Raw genomic sequence first — 24,125 nt, 5'->3', positions numbered from 1 at the left:
GGTTTGTTTACATGGTCCGAGCTCCATAACAACCAGAGGGTGACTGTACTATTAAAAGGACAGTGTGCAGCAGGGAAACACTGTACAGTGTCATCGGTTACCCTACGGTCAGTATTGAAGTTATTCAAATCAATCTGTAAGTTCCCATTGCAATGATATTCGTGATGCCTCATCATATCATTGATGGTGTGTTTTTGGTTATTTTGACAAGGTTTGGAACTTGTAACGGCCTGTTCAGCTACGCAACGATTATTTGCCTGCGTTTAAATAAAGTACTGACTGGCACATAACTTCAAACCGTTTCATGCATGACATTCAAATGGCCACAAAGTTCAAACTTGGATACAAGTGCCCAAATACGATACTAAGACTCAGTTTGGTATTAAACATGGGGAATCACGTAACATCATCATCGGATAGAAACCCTACAAGCAACAATCACAAGATTACATGCGATTTAATCAGAGACTGGACAAAGTACTGCTATAATCGAAAGATCTCTCAACAAAGGTACCGAACTTCCCCGTGAAATGAGCGCCTCTGGTGATGAAGTGATCTGACTAAACACCTGGAGATTCTAGCAACAATAGGGAACAGCCTCGGCTACTTGCGATATGATCGACGTAGGATCGAGGCTTAATCGATACAATCATGCCACAAATACACTGATCCATGGTATGAGGTTCTTTTGAGATTTGAATACGGAAGCCCAGACACGCTAGAAAATTTCTAGAACCACCAACCCATGTCTTTGGAAATAGTCTGTCAGTCCGCGTACCTACTGGAGGCACCATTGCTTGACAACTCATTCCTGGCGTTACAAGCTGCACAAGCCGCAAGCCTAGTCGACCCAAACGTCGTCAGCTGAGGTGAGAGGATTTTTCAACCCTCTCGGTGAAGTTGGTGACCGAGACTTTCGGCAGATTCAACCGATGCTAGTGTGGCTTGGCTGCGGTGATTGTCAAGGGCATGAGATTATGTTAACACGGCGACACAGACGGAGCATTCATTCAGCAAGGATTCATCAGAAGATCCCGGCTCTCACGCAGTCACCCTGCTATTTCATGATGATAAACCTTCCGACGAAACATGCCTTCCTCCAAGGCAAGGGCAAATGCAACGATTAACTGAACGCTATCAACCTGTAATCAAACGTCACAAATACGACCCTCAACTTGTTGTCCAAGGGCGGAAGCTAAGGCCAAACAAAGTTACAACAGGAGACCGCCGCTGTTCGGGAAATGCAGGTCAAGCGGGTTCGCTAGGCCAAGCGAGACGAACCGCCTTCCTTCGACCTTACTTGGCAGATCCTCGCTCGTTGGTTGCAACAAAGCAGGGATCGCAATTCTGTGTGCCTGGCCCATCAGAAACGATAGGGCGCAGTTGACAAAACCATGCACGCTCGCAATCTCAAGCATGTTAGACATACCTGAGCTTATACTTGTCCCATCGTCTTACACGTGTATGTGGGTTGTTCCAAGTACCAGTATCATCGAAGAACAGGCACACAGGTACAGGAGTACTGCATATGCCAACAACCAAAGCCTCAGCCTTGGGAGTTCAAAACAAGATCAACGTAACCAGATTCCCATCAACCATCATGATAATCCCGCAAATGCGGGAGATCTGGGGTAATAGTAGCAACCACAATCTTTGGCTTTCTAAACCCACCGCCAGAGCTAGTTTAACATTCACATAACACTTACCTAGTTACCCCAAAAGAGGATATCCAGACTGGAAACGAGGGGGTCCCAAGATCTGTGGCTCCGATCAAACAAGCTATGCATGCACGTACCGATGCACCATGAGCAGAGTTTTCAGAGCATGTTTCTGGAACAGGACATGGAAGCCAATGCTTCTCATCATGTGAGACTCCACCGTTGCACGGCTGGGGCTACCGTATGCACCTTTGATCCCAAAGAGACAACGGACTGGGATTGTTGTCCATGGTTGCGACTCATGACGCCTTGTAATAATACTGTGATGCATCATCATTGTAGCACACATCCTGGGCGTAAACTATTATTGTTTAGGACTGTTGAGACGCAGTCTCCTGTTGTGGTGGCCTCAATCTTCACATCGGTGTTGCAAAGCCGTTGGCACATGAAGGCTGGGAATAATAAAGTTTCGCTCGTTTAATTATCATCGGCAATTGTAAAGGATCATCAACGGCAGTGTAACAATCAAACCAGGAGTTTCATAAAGTCAACATGGTTGATCAGTTTTATGCTGGGGCTCAATGCGAAAATATTGCGATATTTCGGCACTCCCTGACTGAAGAGGCAGTTATGTTCTATCAAATTGAGAAGCAACTTTTGGGATATCTGATTGATATCAATGGAAAGTCGTCTCGCTTATCTGACAGAAAATGCTTGCTTGGCTGCTGTATCTTGGACAGTACGTATATGTTGTAAAGCTGGTTCTACTATGTATGAGACGAAACCCAGGCAAGTTATTTGGTCACATGTCCTTCAAAGTGTAAGACAACCAGCATGGTTGCACAAATCTACGTATTGCCTTTTCAGGAGCGTCGTGTTGTAAGAGCACATGATGTTGTAGGGATGAGATCAAGCCTATGGATAATCCTCCTGGACCGGAGGTTTCGGAGGACTGTGAAAACAAGGATCAAGATATCTTGAATCCTACAAGCGCTAAGCAAAAAGCGTGCACTATTGGACATTCACATGTGTTGACTGCTCCGCTCCACCTGGTGTTTGGTGGCCTGGTGTCGTAAGCCAAATTTCATCATGAGAAGCTCTCCAACCGGGCCCTACGGAGTTATGTGTGATGAAGCCAGCGGCGTTACAGATGTGTGAGCGACCTGGAACAGGTGACCACAAAAGCTGAAGAAACAGCAGCCTCACGCCTCACAGTCCTGCATCGACCAAGAGACTTGACAACCAGCGAGGTCGGGGTGAAGTGGGACTTGATGATGGACCCCTGTCGTTGGCCCTTGTATGGGTCGTTCTCTGAGTTTTCTAGAACTGCCAGGCTGCCAGGGTGAGAGCCAAAACAACCGGTGTAATTAAGCATGAAAGGATGATCAACCGCGGAATGACGAAGCCAAGTGCTGGAACGCACCAAGAGACGTTACGGTAAGCTCTAAATTCAGAATTCAGACTTTGCAGATTTTACCGGCAAGTGAACTTTGAGAGATTGCGGCAAAGCGTTGAAAATTTGCACAGACATTGTGATTGGCGAAAGAGCGGGTGAGCATCGAGGGTTGTAGCTTGTAGCTTGTCCGTCAAAGTCGGTAGACGAGCAACGCTTCCTGGCGTATTATGCCTACGCCACCAAGGCGCACCGGGCACCGTTCAACCACCATCAAGCCGCCCTTGTTGTTTTGTCTCTGGTCGAGGACTGAAGTAGGTATTTCCGGTAAGACTGAGAGAGGGGAGCGAAAGCGGGGGCTCCGATGTTACAGCTGCCGATCAGTTCAACCAACAAAGAGTAGTGGCCCGGCGGCCGAATGAAGAAGTCTTTTCAGCCGGCGGCCACACGACAGGAAGCGTTCAGTGCTTTTGTTGCAAATTGCAGATAGTGGTAGAGGACTGCATTTTGTATGTTTATCAGGAGATGTCGAGAACTAAATGTCATGGATTGCTTATCAGTTGAATATGGTATGGAATCCCACTGTCTCAGTCGGAGATGTGCTCAGCTGGAGTGTGATGGAGCGGATGGGTGGGAGAGAAAAGAGGCTAGTTCCAAGGTCGGGGTGGGATGGGTGAAAATGAAAATGGCAGACGAGGACATGCATGCATGGCTGCAAATTGTTTAGTGGGTTTGGTAGGTTGCTCCCCTAGTCCCCTAGTCCCTAGTCCCCCTACATCACCACCATCGTTCAAGACTGGTTTGATTGATGGTTGATGATTGATCGATTATCTCGTTTTATCCCTCAATCTGGAGGATTAAAAAGAAATCACTACAGGGCCCGTGCTCCCCAACGATGAAGAATTAAGGTCAAAGATGGAGGAGTCCGGTGGTGGACTGGTTTTTTTAGTGGGCGGTGCCGCTGTCTCCTGTGCTCCACTGCCCGTATGATGTCCACTCTGGGCCCGGATACGAGATTTTAATTGGCTCAAGGGCTTAGGCCCTCGAGTCTCTGCAGAAAAGAAGGAGTGTCCTGGGCAGCCCCCTCGTCGCAATTTACATTACATAAAACCGTATTCCCTTGCGGCGTGAGTGATCCCCTTCTCTGTTATCGCAACCGTCCCCCCCAAGAAATCGACGCGAATTACAGCCCGTCTTTTATCTCTTCGTAGAATTTCTTACGTTTGTTTTGCAAAAGACCCTGCGACATTGATAGGATAGGCGCTTGTTAGACGCGTATCAGTATCCTTTCGCATCACGCACATCCATACTATCTTTGATAGCCAAGCGTTGTCTCTGGCTCTTCTCAGCACCAAAGCACCGCTGACCCCCGTACGACCCCCAATCCGGGCTGCATTTACTATCTCTTGCGCCCGCTGCCACTACGCCCGCAACCGCAAACCAAAAACCCAACGGGCGCACACTTGCCTGTCTTGATTCTTTACGCCCGTCGACTCGACGTTCCACCCGTCTTCGTCACGTAACAGAATTCCCGTTTTGTGTTTTCGGGGCGTTTGCCGCTGCGCGGCAAATCGTCTATTAGCCCAGTCTGGGTAATGGCAGACAAGATGTCAATCGATAAGGCGGATCCTGCGCAACACCACAACAACAACAATCATCTCAATGGCCTAAACGGTCACCCTCGGGACGAGACCGACTCTCTCGTTGGCTCAAGCCCTGAAGGCGATCATCACCCTGCGATAACCTCTGCCAATGCCACCCAAGAGCCTCAGCAGCCTAAGCGCAAGGGCGGCCGCAAACCTGTAAGTCTTAACTCGGTTTCATATCTCTCTACACCATGCCTTATTGTTCATGACCAAGGTGTCTTGTCAAGAACAATACTGCATCAAGATGCAGCTAAGCTATACCACCTTGACATGTCATCTCCCCTTCGACTGAGACAACACAACGGCCACCAGAACAGCTACTAACAAACAATGTCAAGATCTATGCGACTTCCGAAGAGCGAAAGCAGAGGAACCGACAGGCTCAAGCTGCTTTCCGTGAACGTCGAACTGAATACATAAAGCAACTCGAAGAGACCATCCGTGTCCATGAGTCCAACCTCCATAATCTCCAGGCGGCTCACCGCACTGCTGCCGATGAGTGTTTGATGCTTCGATACAAGAATTCGCTGCTCGAGCGTATTCTTCTCGAAAAGGGAATCGATGTTCAGGCCGAACTTCGTGCAAAGACTGGTAGCCCCAACCTGGGACCTACTCATATGCCTCAGAACATAGTTCAGCCGCCTCCAATCCAGCGTGCTATTATGAACCGACACCACCAGTCTCGTCGATCAAACTCGAATATCGCTCCCAAGGCTGAGCCTGTCCCGGTACTACCACCTCCGCTTCAACCACACTCGAATGCTGCCTCACCCAAGAACCGCCCGACACCATCGTCTCACTCCAACTCGCCAAGCAACACTGGTTCCGCCTTCTCACCCGCCGCCTCGGACAACATGTCGATGCGAGGCTCTATGACAAGCATGTCACGACAGATGCCTCAACAGCCACATCAACCACAGCAGCAGCAACAGCAGCAGCAGCAGATGTCTCAGAACACCCAGGCCCCTCGACCTTCACTGATGCAGAACAGTAGCCGAGGACAGGCTGGGTCTGGAGCCTCTTACTATCCTACCCCAGCCTTCCAGAACCACATTGAGCAGCTTGGTAAGCCGTTCTGCTCATCGTTTGATAGACAACTCACTAACACTAGACCTACAGAGCAAGAATATGATGCTCAAGCAGATATGATTGATGAGCCTGAAATTGAAACCCCAGCTGGTCATGGAGGATACCCTTCCGGCTATAGCGGCGAGAACCAACAGCCCATGATGATGTCGCCTGCCTCTAGCGGACCTGGACACCAGATGACACCATCTCACGAGCCTGTTCAGCAACAGCAACAGCAGCCTCAGACCAGCCACTCACAGTATCCGTCGATGACTCAGTTGTTGGACCAAAACGGCCTTGACTGGGATCCCTTTGGCTTGAGTGCCAGCATGGCGTTCCCTAACGGGCAGCAATTTCAGTTTGAACAAGCCAACATGAGATGAAACTGTAACTCGAACACAACCTCTGGACTTAGTCCTCCAGAGGGTCCATTCATCGACAGGCGCCTGCAGAGCTGACGGCGTAGGAGGCCCGGTCCTCCTACCAGCTCTTGTCCAATTCTCGAGATCCATGGTTAGCAATGATTCTCGCGAGGTTGAGAAATCATACCCTCTGCAGAATCTTGCACACCATAGGCATGCTAAAAGAAGACAAAAACACTTAACGATCGCACTTGATTGAAAGGCAATCTCGCCGCGACTGACTTGTTTCTTCTGCGGGATGTGCGATAGATATATCCCACCGCAACCGAATTGGACAGCAGGCCACCCCTTAGGCCGAGCTTCAACATATCATCATACAGCGTACAGACACGCTGCAGATGTTGAAAAATTATGATACCCTTCCGATGGCAAGACCTGTCGACGGACTTTACGACTATAAATCAGGACGGAAACCTTCGATATAGAGCTCCCTTTGTTGCGGGGTCTTAGCAGTACTATATAAAAGCACTTAATCATTGCTTCTCACGAAACTAGCGATGCCTTTCGCGAATCGATCTATGCCTACTCCTTTTCCAAACAAGGTTGAAGGATACCGGCGCACAAGGACATAAAAAAATAGGATTGTTATGATGACGGTTTTGCTTATTTTGCTTCAAACTTTGGGAATTTGGGGTCTGTCTAAAAGTTAGTGTGATCAGACAGAAGTCTGTTGAAGCGATTTTGATTTGTTACGGATTCACTATAGGAGTAGTTGATGGAGAATCCAAGGCACATTGTGTCGCAATTGGGTATATAGCTCGCAACAAATGATTACCATCCTTGCAACCACTCATCTTTCTGGAACCGTCTGACCAGTGCCATTGCAGTGTTTACGCCCGGGGAGACAGGAGCCGAACCTATTCTTACCCCAGAGACAAATGGAGCTGCGGAGCTTTACACGCTTCCCCGTGAAGTTTCGAAGGCATTGACACATAGCCTGGGGAAGAATGTCACGATGACAACCAAGTTGCTGCTCTATGGGTGACATAAAAGACGGGATAATATCTTGCCACGACAACAGTGAACACAACCATGCTGTTTCTGTCAATAATCCAACTGGTTCTTGGCGCAGTGCCGAATATCCACGATTTTCGGTATGCGTTATGTAACTGTTATTAATAGCTTCTCTGCAGTTGCATTTGAATGCTGGGGCTAGAACTTTGAGTTGGAAGGCGGGTCAGTGCGGAAGAAAGCAGCGGGCCTAGCTCCAGGATCCGATAGATGGATTATGATCGACGGATGGTGTAACTTTGTTAATACGTTTGAAGCAAGGTTTAGGGAATTGCGGGTGAAAACGGTTGTTGTTGTTTGTGGTGGTGGTTGTAGAGGAGGAGAGTTTGATGGCAAAGAGAGCTGGGTGTGATATGTTCTATACTGTGTAAGAGGTTATCGTGATTACCCATTTACCAAGACTTGGAGAGACCACATCGTTTCTAGATGTAGCTAGGAGAATACTATGTATGATATCGCGCCTTGTTTAGATCAACTCATGAATATGTATAAACATGTATGTACTACTGTTAAGCTCATATCTCTACCAAGATCGAATGAGTAACACATTCATGTATATGTACTATGCTGCAACTTACTAGATGGCCATCAAGATCACACATCCAATAACAATTGCCTTGGTCCAATGCATAACCATATGAGATGCTGCACTTTGCGAAAGTACTTTGGTCTCACCAGCCTTGTCCACGTCGTCAATGCTACAAACAACCTTGCATTCATCGTCGTTGTCCCCTCGACGAAATAAAGAACTTTCTCTTCCAACACTTCTCTCCGGCATCTCACCGTCAAGACTTCTCTTATCCTCGCCGTCCTTGGTAGTATTGTACACCATATCAATCCACTGAATCTGCATGTACGCTGCATCACCAAGACTCATATTACCGCTCCACGAACCACCGTCACTCCACGCGTTGAGAATGATCTGTGCAGGATCTTTTGGCGTTTGGAATTCGATGCTGGCCACTTCTTTCCCTTGCACATACCACACTGACCGCTCAGGCGTCCAGTCAAGTCGATGCACAACCCAGTCATCCCACCCAAGGCCCTTGGGCAATGTACCGTTACGCGTTGCCTTGGGAATATCGTCACCGTCATCCGTGAACGAGGGCTGGTTGGTATACTGGATCCGGTTTTTCGGATCGCGCGTCAGGATCTCAATGTCGGCTTCTTGCACATCCGCCAGATCTTCGCCCTCTAGGTATGTGAACAGAGCCATGCATGCACCCGCGCCGCCGGTGACACGAGCGAGCATTCGCACAGAGACATAGTGATACGTCGACACTGATTCGAACTCGGCGGCGCTCTGGAAACCGGGCATTCGCATCGTTCGCATGGTGAGGAACGTGTCTGAAGCAGCATCGTCATCGTCGTTTTTCTGGATGTAGACATTGTTGGGAGAGTTGGCCATGAAGACGGTCGCATCGCCTGAAAGACTGACACCGCCTTTCCCACGGTTGTTCCAGTCCTGTATACTCCATGTGTTATCCCATGTGTCACTCTTGAAGTAGTCGCTCGTTACGCCTGCTTTTCTGGAAGAATTCCTAATGGGGCTTGGGACTTGAGCATATTTTGAAAGATTTCTAAAGTCGTAGAATTTGTGCTGTGAATAATATGCAGAGTTGGAACCGTTGGTGAGATAGCAGTTACATTCATCGTTGTTTGTTGGTGATGCGCGACTAACAGCCGCCAACGCGATGAGCTGTATAAAATAAGAGCGAAAAGACCAAGACATAACTACAATTTAACCGCTAAAGGAAGGAAATTGATAATTAGAGGACGGCATTATTTGATTATTAGTATCATGAGCTGAGCGCTATGATACAGCTCATGGGCCCCTAATGATCCTGAGAAGGGTCGAGGCCTTGCTTAGCCACAATAGGAGGCCTTCAAGATGTAAGACGGCATCTTAACCGAATGATAGTTGGACCATGGTGATTCTGTGAGCCGACTATTGAGTCATTATGTGTCTGTGATTGCCTGTTTATTTTTTCTGAATCATATGTAAAGTGAAGCCTTTCAGATGTCTTGGCAGACTTCATATCTCCTCACGTGACCAAAGGTGGCGCCTAAATTATGCAGCCAGTATCCGAGGCGCAGCTAATTCATCATTTCAAGTTATACATTCGCAATTCTTTTATTCAACCATCGTCAAGTTGCGATTTTCCACTTCTTGATTTCGCGGAGCATATCTATACTCTGCTATGTGAAGCGCCGCTAGCAAATTCCAATATACTGGACATTCAGAGAAAGAAGAACATTCGCTCTGCTCTGCTTTGCTAAATTCAAAAACCTTAGGTGCATAAGTATCACGATGACACTGTCGATTTTCGTAAACTCATTTTTGGGATGATAGACGCTTCAACATCGCAACCACCAGCACAACACTCGTTATGTCGTCGCCTAAGCCTGCCGCCGGCGTAGAGGAACTGGTTACTCAGTCGCCCAAGCCAGAGTCACCGAAACGCGACGGCGCGTCCGAACCTGCGGAGGAGACTTCTGGTCGCGAATCCGGAGAGGCTTCTGAGGCTTCAGAGTCGCCAGCTGATCACAACAACGATGCCGACAAGGATGCGCCACCTCTTCCAAACGAGCAGACACCTGGTGGACCGCCTTTGCCCAGCGAACCTTTACCTTCTGGACCGCCGCTGCCCGCCGAGCCTGCGCCGCAACAAGAGGATGACGGTTGGGATTGTCAGTGGGACCCAAACACACAGGCCTGGTTCTTTGTGAATCGCTTCACTGGTAAGTCTCAGTGGGATAACCCGCGAGTCGCCACAAGCGCTGCCGCACCGGCCGCTCCAGGTGTTCCCCAACCCCCAGCATCAGAGAAACCTGCAGCTGGAGGTTACAACCCAGCCATCCACGGCGACTACGACCCGAACGCCTGGTACGCCCAAGGCAACAACCCAGATGACCAAACCGCAACCACAAGCGCCACCGCCCTTGACCCTGCCGAGGTGTACGCCTCAACAGCTACGTTTAATCGCTTTACCGGCCAGTTCCAAACAGCAGATGCAGGACCCGAGCGCCACAGCGATGAGGCCAAGTCTAAGCGCCAGATGAATGCCTTCTTCGACGTTGAAGCCGCCGCCAATTCCCACGACGGTCGCAGCTTAAAGGCCGAGCGTTCAGGGAAGAAGCCTTCCAAGGCGGAGCTCAAGCAGTTCAAGGAAAAGAGACGAGCTCGCAAGGAGGAGAAGCGTCGCGCTTGGCTCCGAGACTGAGTCGGTAGAAACAAATTTCATATCTTCGCATATCAAATGGCATCAACCCTGGGAGGCGTTATTCTTGGTAGGAGTTGGCGGCCGTTTCTGGATTTGGTTGGGGAAGTGACTGCTACGATACGTAGGGACGGCGTTGGATGCAGACATTAAACAAGTATACGAAGGCTAGAGATCGAGGGATCAGGCCCTTTAAATTATATACCCCAATAAATTCTCTTGACAATTACTTTTTCTCTATCCATCCTATCTACTATTCCTCTTCATCATCGTCGTCGTCTTCTAGTTCCATATTCAGATGAACACTCTCATCATCGTCGTCATCGTCCTCCTCTTCGACTTCCTGAGCCACAACAGGAACGCTTTGGATAGGTGCCGGGAGTACTCGGTCAGGAGACGAGGACTTTTCCAAGACCTGCCTCTTTGGAGGCGCAGAGTCTGAGCCCTCGTGCTTTCGCTTGGGCGGTGAAGATCCTCGCGCAAAGGCGTTTTGGCTCTCTGAAGCATTGGCCTTTTCGATAGGAGCAAAGGGGTTACTTTGGATGGGCAGGTTCTTCTCGGCGTGTGGAGCTGTGGGGAGTGTTCCGGGCTGGAACAAGTCACCCTTCTTCTCAGGGACCATTTCTTCCTCGTCGACATCGCTGTCCTTCATCTCCTGATCCTCATCTTCTTCATCCTCCTCGTCCTCAACAGGGAGCGCCTCCAGCGGCTCCTCACCCTCGGCCAAACTCTGAGCACCTGCACGGATGTTGGTGCGCAGGATCTCAAGACTTGTATCCTCAGGAAATTGCTGAGTAAGGTGAGGAAGAATGCTGGGATACACTCGGCCTCGCTGGTCCTTGTAGGGGTTGAGAACGCTCGCGACCATGGCGTCGCGGTTGCTTGTCAGAATAGCTGTCTGGTCAACAAGACCTCGCAGGGCAGCCTTGAGGTGTCTCTGTGGTAGGTGTGATAGAATAATGGGTAGGAGAGCAACAGCTGCGGCCTTGTGCTCCAGCTCCAGAGATGTGTTTACGGCAACAGCGTTAACCTGAGGGTTGAGGAAGAGATCAGCATTGGCAGCGATGCTGTTCTTCTTGCTGTCAGTGCCAGACGCCGCTTGCTTCTCGATATCCTTAAGATACCCAGCATCCTGCTGCAAGTCACGACAGCAAGCGCCAAAGACAGGGTCCAGGCTGCTGACGGAGGATTTTGATAGTGTTGGACCTGAGATGGTAAGGATCTCCTTGAGGACAGTGTAGCTGGTCGTTCGGACGGTGGGAAGGTTGATGCCCGACTTGAAGACTCGGACGATATGGTCAAGGGCCTCAGGAGCAATGGCCACTGAATCTTGTCCTAGACGCTGGAACAAAGCCTTGATAAGGTGCAGAGCAGAGATGTGAATGTCTGGTAGTGCTGCCCAGAGGTTATCCTTCTCGTCCCTTGAAATAGCAGCATTGGTCTGGAGGGCCTGCTCCCATGTTTGGGACTTGGGCGAGAGTCTAGCGATAAGCAATAGCCGGGACGCAGCATCAATAAGTGCGCTGGCAGGTATTGTGACAGGCACCTTTGTAGGGTATTTGAGACAGTCGGAAAGATATTGGAACAAGCCAATCAAACGTTCACTGCCAGCCTCAAGACCTGACCATGAGGGGAGCTCGTTTGCAGATGAGCCTCCTCCATTTGGTGCACCGTCAACTCCGACTTGCGATCGAGTATATCCATTTGATCCCTCCCACGATTCTTGAACGGATCTCAAAACCTGATCAGCAGTAGAGTGCAATTCATTCAGGAGAGTGTCAATCAGCTTGGCCCACTCGTCACTACCTCCTGACTTGGCTGCGACATGGTGAAGCGAGATGACGAGTTTTCGCGAAGCTCGTTGCAGGGTGTGAGGAATAACAATTTCGTCTGATTGCGTAGGAGCGAGATAAGGCTTGACAGCGATCTTGAGCTTGGAGCTGGAAGGTCGAACTGTGGTTGGGTAGAGCGGGACCAGAGCTGAGAGGGTGTCGCAAATAGTCTCAATAACAGACAAAGGTGTCTGAAGCTTCTCTCCAGACTGGGGTGCGCTGACGAGCTTGAGACAGGCTGTGACATATCTCGGGATACTTGGCGTAGCAATCTCTCGAGACAAAGTTTGATATGGCTGAACAAAGATGTAGATACGGGCAAGAGTCACAATAGCCAATTCCTTTGAAGCCATTGGGTCATTTTTCTACCGGGGTTAGTGTCAAATTTGATCAGAATGAGATTGAATATACATACCTCGATCACATCCAAAAGACCGCTGGCCCAGTCTTTGCATTCTCGCACGACTTCCCATCCACCTACATCCACCATGGTCTTGATGAGAGCAATGGCAACGAACCGAGACTCACGGGTTGTGCGCCCGATCAAGAGGCTGCTGATCTTCAACTTGAGCTTGGGGATGAGGGTAGCGGCTTCAGAAGAGCCATTCTTGGCCTTGATGTCTACAGGCGTTGACAAGGCCTCTTTGCAGTGTAGCACATGGTTGATGAGAGATGGTAGCGCATGAAGGAGAAGCTGAGGCTCCTTGATAGCGTTGAGTTTGCGGAGAAGAACCCGCAGATCGGGTGGTGATGAGGTCGCCATGAGTATTGAGCTTTGGGTGAGTTCTGATGAGAGGGTGTGTAAAGTCTCAGATGCTTTGCGACAAAGTAGGCTCTTGAAGATATTGGTCAAGACAAGAAGTAGACCAACTCAAAATTGATACTGCGCCGTCACACGTAATTGACAGAAGCAGCAGTAATAAAACAATTTTAACTAGATTTGGAAGATCGCAAAATATCCAGAGAACAAGTCAAAATGCAATTCTTGGCTTATAACCTCGAATTATGAATGAAGCTGTATTGATAGACCGATCAAGAAATCTTCATTGAAACTTTTTTTCTGCTTCCACTGTAGCCAAGTCCCTAGCAACGCAACAAGCATAGCTCAGGTGGGTTAGCTTGGGGGGCGGGAAGACCCCTGGCAGTGGAGTTTATCGTGCTGAGATATCGGATTCTGATTGGCTTGGAAGCTGAGTTACGTCGTCCCAGCAGCTCTCATCTGCCAAATACCACCGTAACCACATTGAAGTTCAGAGACCGCAACTATACCATCACCACAGGGGGTCTCTTGAAACAACACGAATAACTTTCACTACAGACGATTCTGAAACTCCCCCGCCTCGATAACCTCGAATTAGAGGTCTCTTGTTCATTTTTACCATCGAAATCCCCCCCGCCATGCGCTTGGGCGCCGTCTAGCTGCTAGTCTAAGTCCGAGACCGATCTCCTGAACGCTGAACACTTCAAAGAGGTTGAACCATGGGTGTAAGACGAGAACAGCACGCCCTCACCAAATTTCGAGAAGCTGACCATGTATTGCTACTGCTTTACAGCCTAAAGCCGTGCAATATATCAACCAGCTGGACCATGCCCGCTGTGACGGGAACTGGGACCTAGTCCCGGAGCTTGTTCGCAAAGTCCGCAAGCACGCACCTGAGAGAGCTTGTATGATACGCCCGAATAGCTTCCCATGATACCACCCTGACATAAATCAATTAGGTCTCGCGCTGACCGCCGAAACCGAATGCGCCATTGCAAAGACGACGGGTGCAGCAGCTCACACGAATAGCGAAAGTCGACCAACCACTGCGGTCAACACAGGCGAGATCAATGCTGCGGACCAATTACCGAAGCTCGAGGCGGCGATCGACGAGGAAGCTGCACACGAGAACGACAGATTTCAGGCCGAGGTATGCGCAGGCTGGCTGCACTGGACACTAGGAGACTACAACCAATGTGTCAGCAGACTGCCCGAGAACAACTTGGTGGAAGGAGAGATCAACCCGGCCGACAAGAATGCTGAATGGTCAAGCGTTTGCGCGCTCAAAGCCGCATACCTCAGGGCTAACTGCCTTGCACGTAGCGGCGAGTCGAAGCAAGCCTTGATTTCGTATCGATCTGGTCTTCCATCCCTTGGACGAGTGTGGGCAGAACACGGTATTGGACGACAACTTCGATATTGGTCAGAGCTCTTTCTCACCGAATACTGCATGCTCGCTGGCAGCGCGTTCCGAAACAACGAGATCCTACAGCTTGATTCCGACTCATTGGCCGGCTACCGTGCGTGGGCACGATTCTGGGATACCATGTCAACACCCGTAACTGGAGGATACGGCTTTAAGGGGTCCGTTCCTAGGAGAACGGTCTGGAAGGAGTACTATACTGCCATCTCACAGATTGTCGAGTCTGACCAACCCTACCCCACCGGGTTTGTGAGCAACACTGCTGGCGACCTTTCACCACGGAGCCAGCTACGAGTAGAGCTTAAGCATGCCGAAGCCACATACCAGACCCTGTTGCTGGGCGAAACATCTTTCCCCAGAGCCGAAGATGAGCGCGAAGAAGTCGAATGGTTCGTCAACCAGGCACTACGGAACTGGACCATCCTCTGTGGGCGAGGATGGAGTGAAAAGGATCTTGGACAAGGTGGAAGAAGCAGCCTGAGCCGTGGAGTCCTCGATACTCTTTACAACGCAGCCATGAAGACCTACCACTCGACTTCCATTCTACGCGCCCTATTTCTTGTTCACCTCTCTATTGCCGAGTTCGACCTAGCTTTCAAGGCTTTCGACTCCTATCTTGAGATTGTTAAGAAGGGTAAGGCCCGCGTTGACAAGACAGGACACATGGAGCCTAGCTTGGATGATGACGCCACGGTGCTTGAGACAATAGCGCAATGCATCCAAGCTCTTTGCAGATATGGCCAGCGATCTGCCTCGGAAAAGGCGTACCAGCTTGGGTTGGAACTGGAGGACTGGTTAGCCAAGTTGCCACAAATCACTTCGCAAGATACACCTACACCAGTCATTGAGGAACACGGCGAGCTCCACTCGCCACACCCACCTGTACCACCTCATACCATCGCCCTGGCATGGCAAGCTATTGGCTTGTCTCAGGCTAACTGGTCCAGAATCACGTACGAGGCCTCTGCCAGGACTGAGATTCAGCAAAAGGCGATCCGATGCCTGAGAAAGTCTCTATCAGCCGATCTCGGACGATCAAAAGATATCAGGAGCTTTTATGCTCTTGGTTTGCTCTTAGCTGAGCGACGAGAGCTGACTGCCGCAATCGAGACTGTCAGAACTGCCTTGACAACTAGCAAGGACCAGGAAGAAAACTACGACCTGGTATATGGACCATATTGGCAAGAACGTTCTCTGATTCCCGTGTGGCACCTTCTGGTCCTTCTACTCAGTGCTAGACAGGACTACAGCATGGCCGCAAGAGCATGCGAGGGTGCTCTGGAACAATTCAAGGATAACACAGTTTTGTTTGGTAAGGCCGATCAGGGTTTCAGAAGTGAGCACCTGAACGAAGCTGAAAAGGGTACCGCAGCAGAGGACCGACGTGGTCTGGTTGACGACATGGACGATGCCGAGAAGGAAAGCATTCTGGAAGTCAAGATGACTCAACTAGCATTGGTCGAGTTGCTCGAGGGCCCGGATGTGGCTGTGAATGCCAGTTTTGAGTTATTGACTCTTTTCTCACGACTGTTTGGAAATGTCGCGGCGCAGACCACACTCAACACTCCAAAGGCCGTGGAGCCACCAAAGACTTCGGGTACGCTTAGGAGCATTAGGGGAACCATCTTTGGCGGTAACGACAGGTCAAGGCCACCTACCAGGCAGGTCTATGCTGCTCCTAGCGACAGGAACCCCAGGCCTCAGACTGCGGTGACGGTGCGCAGCAGTGCCCCAACTATCCAGGTTACTGGAGATGCTGGGGCCATGGCAGAGTCACGACCACGAACATCAACATCCTCTGTTCGCCGCAATAGGAGCGCTACAGGCAGGAGTAACAGTCTTCAGAAGCGTGAACGAAGCCACAGCCGACAACGATCTTCGAGTATCGGGGCTATTGTATCTTCCCATGGGCCTACCGTTGTCGATGGCGATGTCTTTTTCACACCAGCCGGTGTCGAAGACCAAGAGAAGGAGCAGCAGTCAGACTTTTTTACTTACTCGAGCAAGCGACAAAGTGCAGCCAGAAGCTCGTCTTTCAGAGCACGACCCGTGGGACATCTCAACTCGTATCTCTCAACACAGTCCAAGTCAACTGATTACTCTGAACTATCAGTAGACAATGCTTACGCCTCTACTTGCATTCTGCCTTTAGTCCACTTCCCCAAGGACAAGGAACGATCCCAGCGAGTTGTACTCCTGATTCGAGTTTGGCTCATGATCGCTGGTTTCTACCGTCGCGCAGACATGCAGGAAGATAGCAAGGGGGCCATCACAGAAGCTCAAAGACTCATTCAGAGTCTCGAGTCCGATCTGGCCAGAGATCCCTCTGGGTCAGGTTCCCTAAAGGCTCCCAGCTGGGCTGAAAAGAAGAGTGTCGAGGACCTCTGGAGTGACTTGTATGCTGAGGTAAGTTCAACCCCTTTTCATATACTATATGCAGTCAGCTAACATTATTATAGCTTGGACAGCTGTCTCTAGCAAGGGGAGCACCCTACACAGCTCGTAACGACTTTGAAACCGCTTTGACACATACGCCAAACCATCCCAGCGCTATTGTCGGACTGTCCAACATCCTGCTCGACATCTACAGTGAAGATCTTCTTCCACCACCTCCAATCCCTGCTCTGGACGACCCCTTCAACATGAATGCTGGAAATGACCTAGTGTCGACCTCGAGCAGTTACGCCGTTTCCTCACTGCCCTCTACACCGCTTGGTCTCGGTCCTGCAAATGCCCAATTCACCCCCAAGCCACCCATGGATGCCGATGAGCTTCCCATTGCTTACAAGGCTACCCGTCTGCCCCTTGTAGACCGTCTCGCCTCCCGAGATCGCGCATATGCGCTGCTTTCAACCCTTACCAAACTCGGATCCAGCTGGAACTCATCCGAAGCATGGTTCGCCCTGGGTCGCGCCTACGAGGAGAGTGGACAGCCTGAGAAGGCCAAGGAGGTGCTCTGGTGGTGCGTGGAACTTGAAGAAGGCACCGGTGTTCGAGATTGGCGCTGCTTGACTGGCGGAGGTTATATTATCTAGAATACGATATGCTATCTAGACATTCTATGCGTTTATTCTGGCTACTTGGGCATTAAAAGGTGGAACATAATATTGGGGTGTAATAGCTTCTATCAGGTCTTGCGGTTAGTTGTGTCAAGCTGCTGTCTGACCTCTCGTTTTCTATTAGATACATGTAACTTCTTCAAGAAATCGTCCCTCCTGCTATGATACTAACCCCTTGGTCTTAATCTCATGTCATCGTCAGTACCCAGTCTGAAGGTAGCAGAAAAGTTAACCCCCAAGTCTTGAGGTATAGAAATAAACAGCCTAAAGACTATAGTCTAAGGAGCATAAGCTGACCTATTAATTTCGTCCCTTTTGCTCTCAGCGGCCAATTTTTCTGATACCCTGAGGATAGACAACTTGAACTTGTCAATTAATTCATTCTATTGCTGTGCTAAAATCGATTATGAAGCTTCTGCGTGGTTGCCTTTCCGTTTCTCGTATCTTCATACTGAATTTGCAAAACTCTCTTGATCGCTTTTTTCGTCCGCTTCCAATCCCGGCTGGAAAGAGGGTGGTATTGAGTTCGAACGTACAGGGAGACAAAGACGGCAATGGAAGGGTCTGGTTGTCAACACTTGAGGCGGCAGTGACGCTGATAAATGTATCCGCTGTGGGTGGTTCGGGATCACTCCCCGTGACTCTGAGAACATGAACTTTGCCCTCCTGATGCCCTGACTAACCTCCGTCGAAAAAAGCCATCCATGGTCTTCGCAACGATCAACGTTCTTCTAGACGTCCCGCCAGACCCTACCTCGAAACCTTGCAGACCACACGAAAGGCTCAAGCGAAAACTGCTATTTCAATTCAGCCTTAAAGCATTCGTATCGCGTCAGCTCGATTATCCGGTTCTCGGGATCGTATGGTATTGGCCTGTAGAAACTGCGGAGCACCTGGTTGATGGTTGTGTTAGCAAGATATGTGTTACGTTGTCAGGTCTCAGGGTCGAGAGAAACGGCGGAAAAGTTTACACCAAAAACCGCCGATCTCCCACCCAGATCATTCCGCTGTTTGTTTCTCGGCAGGGCAGTGTGCTTAAGGGTGACAGAGAGATAGTATAATTATATGACCCGCTCCAAGCCACTACCTTTACGAAACACCTGTGTCGGTTGGTACTTACCACCCTGGGGTCTTCCTCACTCAATTTGATAAGCATGGTCGAATGATGTGGTTAAAGGTAGATAGAGTGAATGGATGATCTGAACAAGATGCTCGAGCGAAGGAGTGATTGATGATGCGAAGGAGGAAAAAGAGAAACGATCAGACGAAAGGCGTAAACAGGTACTCTTGTCTTGTGTTCCTTCTATATGGTATCGTCTGCGTTGAGGAAGGAAGTGTCTGACAACCTACTTCTGAGGGTCAGGGGAAGCTGCTGGGTAGCAGAAAGGTTAACCTTCCAAGTCTAAGGATACAAAAATAAACAGCCTTAAGAGAATAGTGCAATGAGCATAAGCTGACCTATTAATTTCGTCTCTTATGCTACCAGCGGCCAATGTTTCTGATACCCTGAGACTACCTCAGTACCCTCAAGTCAGTGGGAGTCAACCAAGGTCACGAAACCAACTCAAGAGCTTTGAAACAAAAATCCAAAAGTATGCATAATTCAAAGTGCGCAGCCATCTATGTTAAATGAAGAATTGTATTCATCTCATCGATGTCCAAATCTCTTAATGCTTCTCCTCCTCCTTGATCAGTCATCCCCGTTGCGAAATGATCCAGCCGCCCTATGAAATAGATATAAGAAAAGGGGAATATTTGTTTTGACTGAGAATGACAAAAAAGACGATTCTTTTTCTCTAATGTGTTTGTCCGCAAAACTCCCTGAACATGCGCCGTGAGGCTTCCATACAACTAACTACATCCGCCCCTGACTCAAGTCATCATCATCATCGTAAGGCAATCTCGTCATGCTCAATCCACCGTGCTTGCTGTTCAGGCCCGGGTATCTCCCTCTGAAACTATATATTTTTTTGTATTTATATTCTTTTTGTTGTTTATGTCCTTTCGTTTACTGTCGGGACTTGAGCAGGTTTTGCAAGTAGGAAGCAAACTGTCTCTTATCCGTTGATGTCGTAAGAGATCGTAAGAAGTCGTCACCACTGACGCCGAGGTTAGGGAAGAGGTTGTTCTGCAACTCCTGGATGAAGACATCGCCGGTCTTGGTATAGATAATCTGTTCCAGACCTGCAATCTCCGTAAGAACTTGCTTGGTCTGGGCATCCTGGAAGGGGCGGAAATTGGGGTTCTTGATAACATCCCAACAGGTCGAGTGGAATCGGTCAATCATGAACTGCTCAAACCCAGGGAAAGTAGGATTGGGGCTACCGGAAGGTGCTGTTGGGTTCTGCGCGATGGTGGCAACGTCGGGTCCGCCCCAAATGGATGCCATCCTCATCATAAGGGTGAAGGCTAGTCTACTGCTAGTAACGTTGCCCTCAAGGGTCTTGGCGAGCTCAATAATAGACGAAATCATAGGCTCAAAGAAACCCTGGTTGGACTCACTGACGAGAACGCCGTCAAGTCCGTTGTTGAGAATGATCTGGAGGAAAGAGAGGTATTCCCTCCTCAACTCACCCAGCTGGATTTCGTCGTCAGTTCCGGCGATGGGCTCTGTAAGCCCAGCAAAGATTCGTTGCAGGAGGGGCGTTAGCAGCATGTTCAGAACTTCATAAATCTCTGACTTGAAGCCAAATACAACCTGATCCAACAAACGCAGGAACATAGCCATCTCATCCTTAGATGAGCTCTGGGACAATAGACCTTCAATCCACTGTGGTAGTTGGGGCAGTACAGCGGCACCCAGAACACCCAAGAGCTTGGAGAAAGACGATCGGCAAGCAGTTCGAATTTCAGCAGATGAGTTCAGTTGGTTCAGAGCAATCAGGATGGCTTCGGCTGCGCGGGAGAATTCATCGGAAACGGCCTTGTCAGGGGGTCCATGAGAATTAGACGTAATGCCAGGAGTCCAATCTGAGAATCCATGGGCAAGCGTACCCAGGGCCATCACAATATGATGCACCTGAAGAGTTGCCTGAGCATCTCCAGATTTGGCTCGTGGAAGGTGTCCTTCCATGTCTGTGAATAGGGGGTCCATCACAGATCGGGCGTACATGGCTTGCTTATCAGCGGGCGTGCTCTGGGTTGAGGATATGCATCCAATGGCCTCGAAGAGATACAGCTGGCTGGTAAAGAGAGCATCTGCGGAGTGATCGGACTCGTCTGAAGACATGTCATCATCGGCGTCGTCTCCAGGGACCTCAGCCTTAATAGGTAAGAGATCTCCAATCGACTGGATAACTGTCTCCGCAACATTACCGACTTGAGCACGCAGCTGCTTGATGAACCTGTGGAATAGGTACCACGATCGGGTCTTGATACGAACATGATCGTGGTGCACTAAGCGCACAAAGTTCTCGAGAACTTGAGGGATGTACTGTGAAAGATGGTTTTCGAAAACAACGCAATATCTGACGCAAATCTCCATGTACTGCAGGAGAATGGCCGGATGAGAGAAGTTGGCAATGCCTATACAATGTTAGAATCACGGTACTGCAACCGATAATAAAGAGTTCTCACCAGATTCGACCATCTTCTGCATCATAACCACCAGCCTCTCCGAGGCTTCGGTTGAAGGCTGGTTCTTGGTTCCCAGACCTTGGTTGGGAAGAGCAAGCTCGCCAAAGAGGTACATCTCATACAAGGCCAGGTCAAGATCCCGCCAGTCCATTCGCGAACCCTGCTGGTCGAGCGTTGAGAAGGTGGTGGCGACCAAATTGCTCAGCATGTCCATGTACAATGGCTGATCGATAGCAGCGATGGACTTTTGCAAGTTCTGGAGCTTGCGACGCAGGTCTTGGAACTCAGCTTCGTCGGTAACCTCATCCTCATCACCCCAGGTGGTAGTCTCATCGTATCTCATTTTGCGAATGATGGCATCTAAGATCGGCGCAAGCATGCCGCCATAGTCTTGGTTAACGACAGTGAGTTTACGAAGGAAGGTGAGCAGATCAGTCAAGGCGGGGATGACTGAAGAGCAGACTTCATCATATTCGTCAGAGAAGAAGCGCAGGAGGAAAGGCAGGAAGCCATGGAGGTGCTGGTTAGCTCTAGCGCGGGTATCATCACTGATCTGGCTGTCCTCGAGAGCCCGTACGATATCGGAGAGGACAGTGTTAACTAATTTGGCAACTGCCTCGGCCAGATCTGTATCGTATCGAGAGGTACCCTTGTACTCGCTCAGAGGAGGACTGGCAACTAATTGTTCGACAATTTCTTGAAGGTTGATGAAGGAGATCATCTCCATCTTGTCTGACGAACGCATTTTCTTACCGCATATCTCATTCAAGGTGTCGATAGCGGTGTCACGGACCTTGTCCTCACCCGAAGTGCTTGGCCGTCCAACTACGGGTAGCAGGAGCCCAAGCATATCCTGGCTGATAACCAAGGCGATGTCCATCCAGCTGACCCACTTGCCTATGACCTTGAGAACGAGTTCTACGACAGTGTCGTTGGTAGAGTATCGCGTAAGAAGCTGCTTCCACGACTCGCACACCTTGTGCATATCCTGGGCTCGGAGCTGATCCTTGAGCTCTGTATTTCGCTTGGCTTCGTTGTTCTGCCGTGACAGAAGCATATCGGCGATCTCGTCGTGGATGGAGCCGAGGATTCGAAGGTAGAAAATAACACCCTGGACATTGTCGGTGTTTGTAGAAAGGCCTGTCAACTCGAGGTGGTCGTCGAGGAAGCTTTCCCATCCATTCTGGTAAAGGAAAACAAACAAATACGTCAATGTCTGTGTGAGCTTGTTCTGAAGATGCGCAGGATCGGCTTCTTGCTGGGCGTTCGGGCCGTAGGTTTGGCGGCAGTATTGGAGTAGGGTATCTTTGAGGAAACCAAGGCTTGCTTGGTCAAGACCTTGTGTATGGACGGCATAGTTGACCACCTCAAGACAGACCAGACGGACGACTTCTAATGTTCGCGGGGTTCGAGCGAAGAGGGTTGTACAAGCTTGCCATCCAGAGGGATCTGTCCGTAGCTGGTTCAAGTATTCGAAGGCTTGTGCGTTAATGGAACGGTCGGAGGTGGGGTTGGAGAGGATCCCGACAGCGTTCTCGATCTATGCCATTGAGATAGATGTCAGCAAGGAAACGTCTCTGTATTTTGGCGAGCTTCATGCGATAGATACCCAGGCCGCCGGGTCGGGTCTCGAGACTGTGGTCGGTCATTGGGCTGGTGCGGTTCAGGCTCAACCATGACAGCCAGAATGGCGGGGCACGAGTAACGCAGCGCAGTGTCATGGGGACAAAGAAAAGAGAGTCGACTCACCTGAGCCTCCATGATCAAGGTTCAGTAGCAAATATACAATGGAGATGAAGGAGAAAAAAGAGAGACTTTTCAAGGATGGACGATGCTGCTATAACTCGGGCAGCCTAAGGTATACAGCATCCAGCATAGTTATGGTAGAAATTTAGAGGGACAAGGCGAAGATGAGCAAGGCTACCGAGGGGTCATGCCTAACTGAAGGGCAGATTTGGATTGGATGGGCTGCGGTAGAGAGAGCAGGGATGTAGCTGATGGGGCTGGAGCTATTCCAGAGACAGCTTTAGTAGCAAGAGTTGCTATGGGCACGAGAACAGCAATTTCGAGGCGGTGACTGCAGTTTTGGGCGGGACGGATTATCGTGTGAAGACTGCGTTTTTACCTCGAGAAGTGCTATTTCTAAAAGTCGGTGCGTTTGAACTTCTTTGGGCTTGTGTTGATGTGGGGTAACTCTGTCGGCACATATTCGGCAAAACGTCTCTTTCCTTGACAACTATCATGAGCTTCACCTTTCAACTGCTTACTACTTTTATGGCTTGAAGTTTGTATCTATGATACGAGATCTGAGTCTACGCTTTTGTTTGTTACACGTTTGATCCGTACTTAAGTCAATAGTCGACCATATACGGCATGCCAAGGAGCAGGTAAACGGTATACGACGAGGGACTTTCAACCCAATTACCATCTCAAACGCTTATATCGCGGCCCAACAGTGTCATATGAACACTAACCACTCCGAATAGCCTCATTCGCACACATATGGGCTCAAGAAGCCTGAAATCTACACCTATCAACATGAACAGGTTTCTTGAGCCCTACTTGTGGGTCAGGGCAAACTAATCAAGCTCTCGATCCCCATCTTCTGGATATGTCTGTTGATCTCAAGATCTTTCATTTATGGGAAGTGATGTCTTGAATCTCACATTACAAAAAGGCATACAGGATCAGTTTCACTTGCTGCTATTCGTATCCTAGGTTCATCGAAGTTCTTTGTTTTGCCTTGTAAGTCGTTCCTCGTTTCGAGTCTATTCGGGCTCGACCAAGCAACCCGATTTCTTCGTATGGGAAAAAATACTTTGATTACCAAGACTATCGCTGTGGTTGACCAAATGCTCGTTGTGGATTCACCTTGTGACGCAACTTGTGATACACATCTTCACACCAAGATGTAGAGATGCACTGTTAGGCTCCAACCGAAAGCCTATCTATGGGCACGTCACTGAGGCAAGGGATCTAGCATTGATACGACGCATGTGAAGCAAGCGAACGGTAGTTCGTATTAAAGGGAAAGACTCTCGGTAATCGTATCGGGT

General features: G+C 49.6%; 9 protein-coding genes across 9 annotated transcripts; 5 read left to right on the top strand and 4 right to left on the bottom strand.

The window, feature by feature from the left end:
- Positions 1-1,591: 1,591 nt before the first annotated feature.
- FGSG_12960 (uncharacterized protein) lies at positions 1,592-2,007 on the bottom strand (the record flags this gene model as incomplete). The annotated part of the gene is made up of 2 exons (XM_011327993.1): positions 1,592-1,679; positions 1,796-2,007. The coding sequence occupies 2 exons, from the start codon at positions 2,005-2,007 to the stop codon at positions 1,592-1,594; spliced, it is 300 nt and encodes a 99-aa protein (XP_011326295.1).
- Positions 2,008-2,210: 203 nt separating this feature from the next.
- On the top strand, positions 2,211-2,973 carry FGSG_06665 (uncharacterized protein; the record flags this gene model as incomplete). The annotated part of the gene is made up of 4 exons (XM_011327992.1): positions 2,211-2,397; positions 2,448-2,478; positions 2,560-2,730; positions 2,874-2,973. 4 exons carry the CDS (start codon positions 2,211-2,213, stop codon positions 2,971-2,973), a joined length of 489 nt encoding a protein of 162 aa, XP_011326294.1.
- Positions 2,974-4,497: 1,524 nt separating this feature from the next.
- On the top strand, positions 4,498-6,978 carry FGSG_06664 (uncharacterized protein). Its single transcript, XM_011327991.1, has 3 exons — positions 4,498-4,853; positions 5,036-5,762; positions 5,817-6,978. Exons 1-3 carry the CDS (start codon positions 4,647-4,649, stop codon positions 6,146-6,148), a joined length of 1,266 nt encoding a protein of 421 aa, XP_011326293.1. The 5' UTR covers positions 4,498-4,646; the 3' UTR covers positions 6,149-6,978.
- A 483-nt stretch (positions 6,979-7,461) lies between these two features.
- FGSG_06663 (uncharacterized protein) lies at positions 7,462-9,128 on the bottom strand (the record flags this gene model as incomplete). Its single annotated transcript, XM_011327990.1, has 4 exons — positions 7,462-7,556; positions 7,595-7,641; positions 7,777-8,897; positions 9,126-9,128. The coding sequence occupies 4 exons, from the start codon at positions 9,126-9,128 to the stop codon at positions 7,462-7,464; spliced, it is 1,266 nt and encodes a 421-aa protein (XP_011326292.1).
- Positions 9,129-9,337: 209 nt separating this feature from the next.
- FGSG_06662 (uncharacterized protein) lies at positions 9,338-10,648 on the top strand. The gene has a single exon (XM_011327989.1). The coding sequence runs from the start codon at positions 9,589-9,591 to the stop codon at positions 10,420-10,422; it is 834 nt and encodes a 277-aa protein (XP_011326291.1). The 5' UTR covers positions 9,338-9,588; the 3' UTR covers positions 10,423-10,648.
- Positions 10,649-10,672: 24 nt separating this feature from the next.
- On the bottom strand, positions 10,673-13,014 carry FGSG_06661 (uncharacterized protein; the record flags this gene model as incomplete). Its single annotated transcript, XM_011327988.1, has 2 exons — positions 10,673-12,616; positions 12,667-13,014. The coding sequence occupies 2 exons, from the start codon at positions 13,012-13,014 to the stop codon at positions 10,673-10,675; spliced, it is 2,292 nt and encodes a 763-aa protein (XP_011326290.1).
- Positions 13,015-13,730: 716 nt separating this feature from the next.
- On the top strand, positions 13,731-17,469 carry FGSG_06660 (uncharacterized protein; the record flags this gene model as incomplete). Its single annotated transcript, XM_011327987.1, has 4 exons — positions 13,731-13,736; positions 13,805-13,916; positions 13,971-16,840; positions 16,894-17,469. The coding sequence occupies 4 exons, from the start codon at positions 13,731-13,733 to the stop codon at positions 17,467-17,469; spliced, it is 3,564 nt and encodes a 1,187-aa protein (XP_011326289.1).
- Positions 17,470-18,197: 728 nt separating this feature from the next.
- On the top strand, positions 18,198-18,554 carry FGSG_12959 (uncharacterized protein; the record flags this gene model as incomplete). The annotated part of the gene is made up of 1 exon (XM_011327986.1): positions 18,198-18,554. The coding sequence occupies one exon, from the start codon at positions 18,198-18,200 to the stop codon at positions 18,552-18,554; it is 357 nt and encodes a 118-aa protein (XP_011326288.1).
- Positions 18,555-19,501: 947 nt separating this feature from the next.
- FGSG_06659 (uncharacterized protein) lies at positions 19,502-22,830 on the bottom strand (the record flags this gene model as incomplete). The annotated part of the gene is made up of 3 exons (XM_011327985.1): positions 19,502-21,018; positions 21,070-22,609; positions 22,819-22,830. The coding sequence occupies 3 exons, from the start codon at positions 22,828-22,830 to the stop codon at positions 19,502-19,504; spliced, it is 3,069 nt and encodes a 1,022-aa protein (XP_011326287.1).
- Positions 22,831-24,125: the final 1,295 nt, after the last annotated feature.

The sequence above is a fragment of the Fusarium graminearum genome, chromosome 4 (assembly GCF_000240135.3).
Source record: "Fusarium graminearum PH-1 chromosome 4, whole genome shotgun sequence".
NCBI lineage: Eukaryota > Fungi > Ascomycota > Sordariomycetes > Hypocreales > Nectriaceae > Fusarium > Fusarium graminearum.
This window is presented reverse-complemented; position numbering and strand designations above follow the sequence as displayed.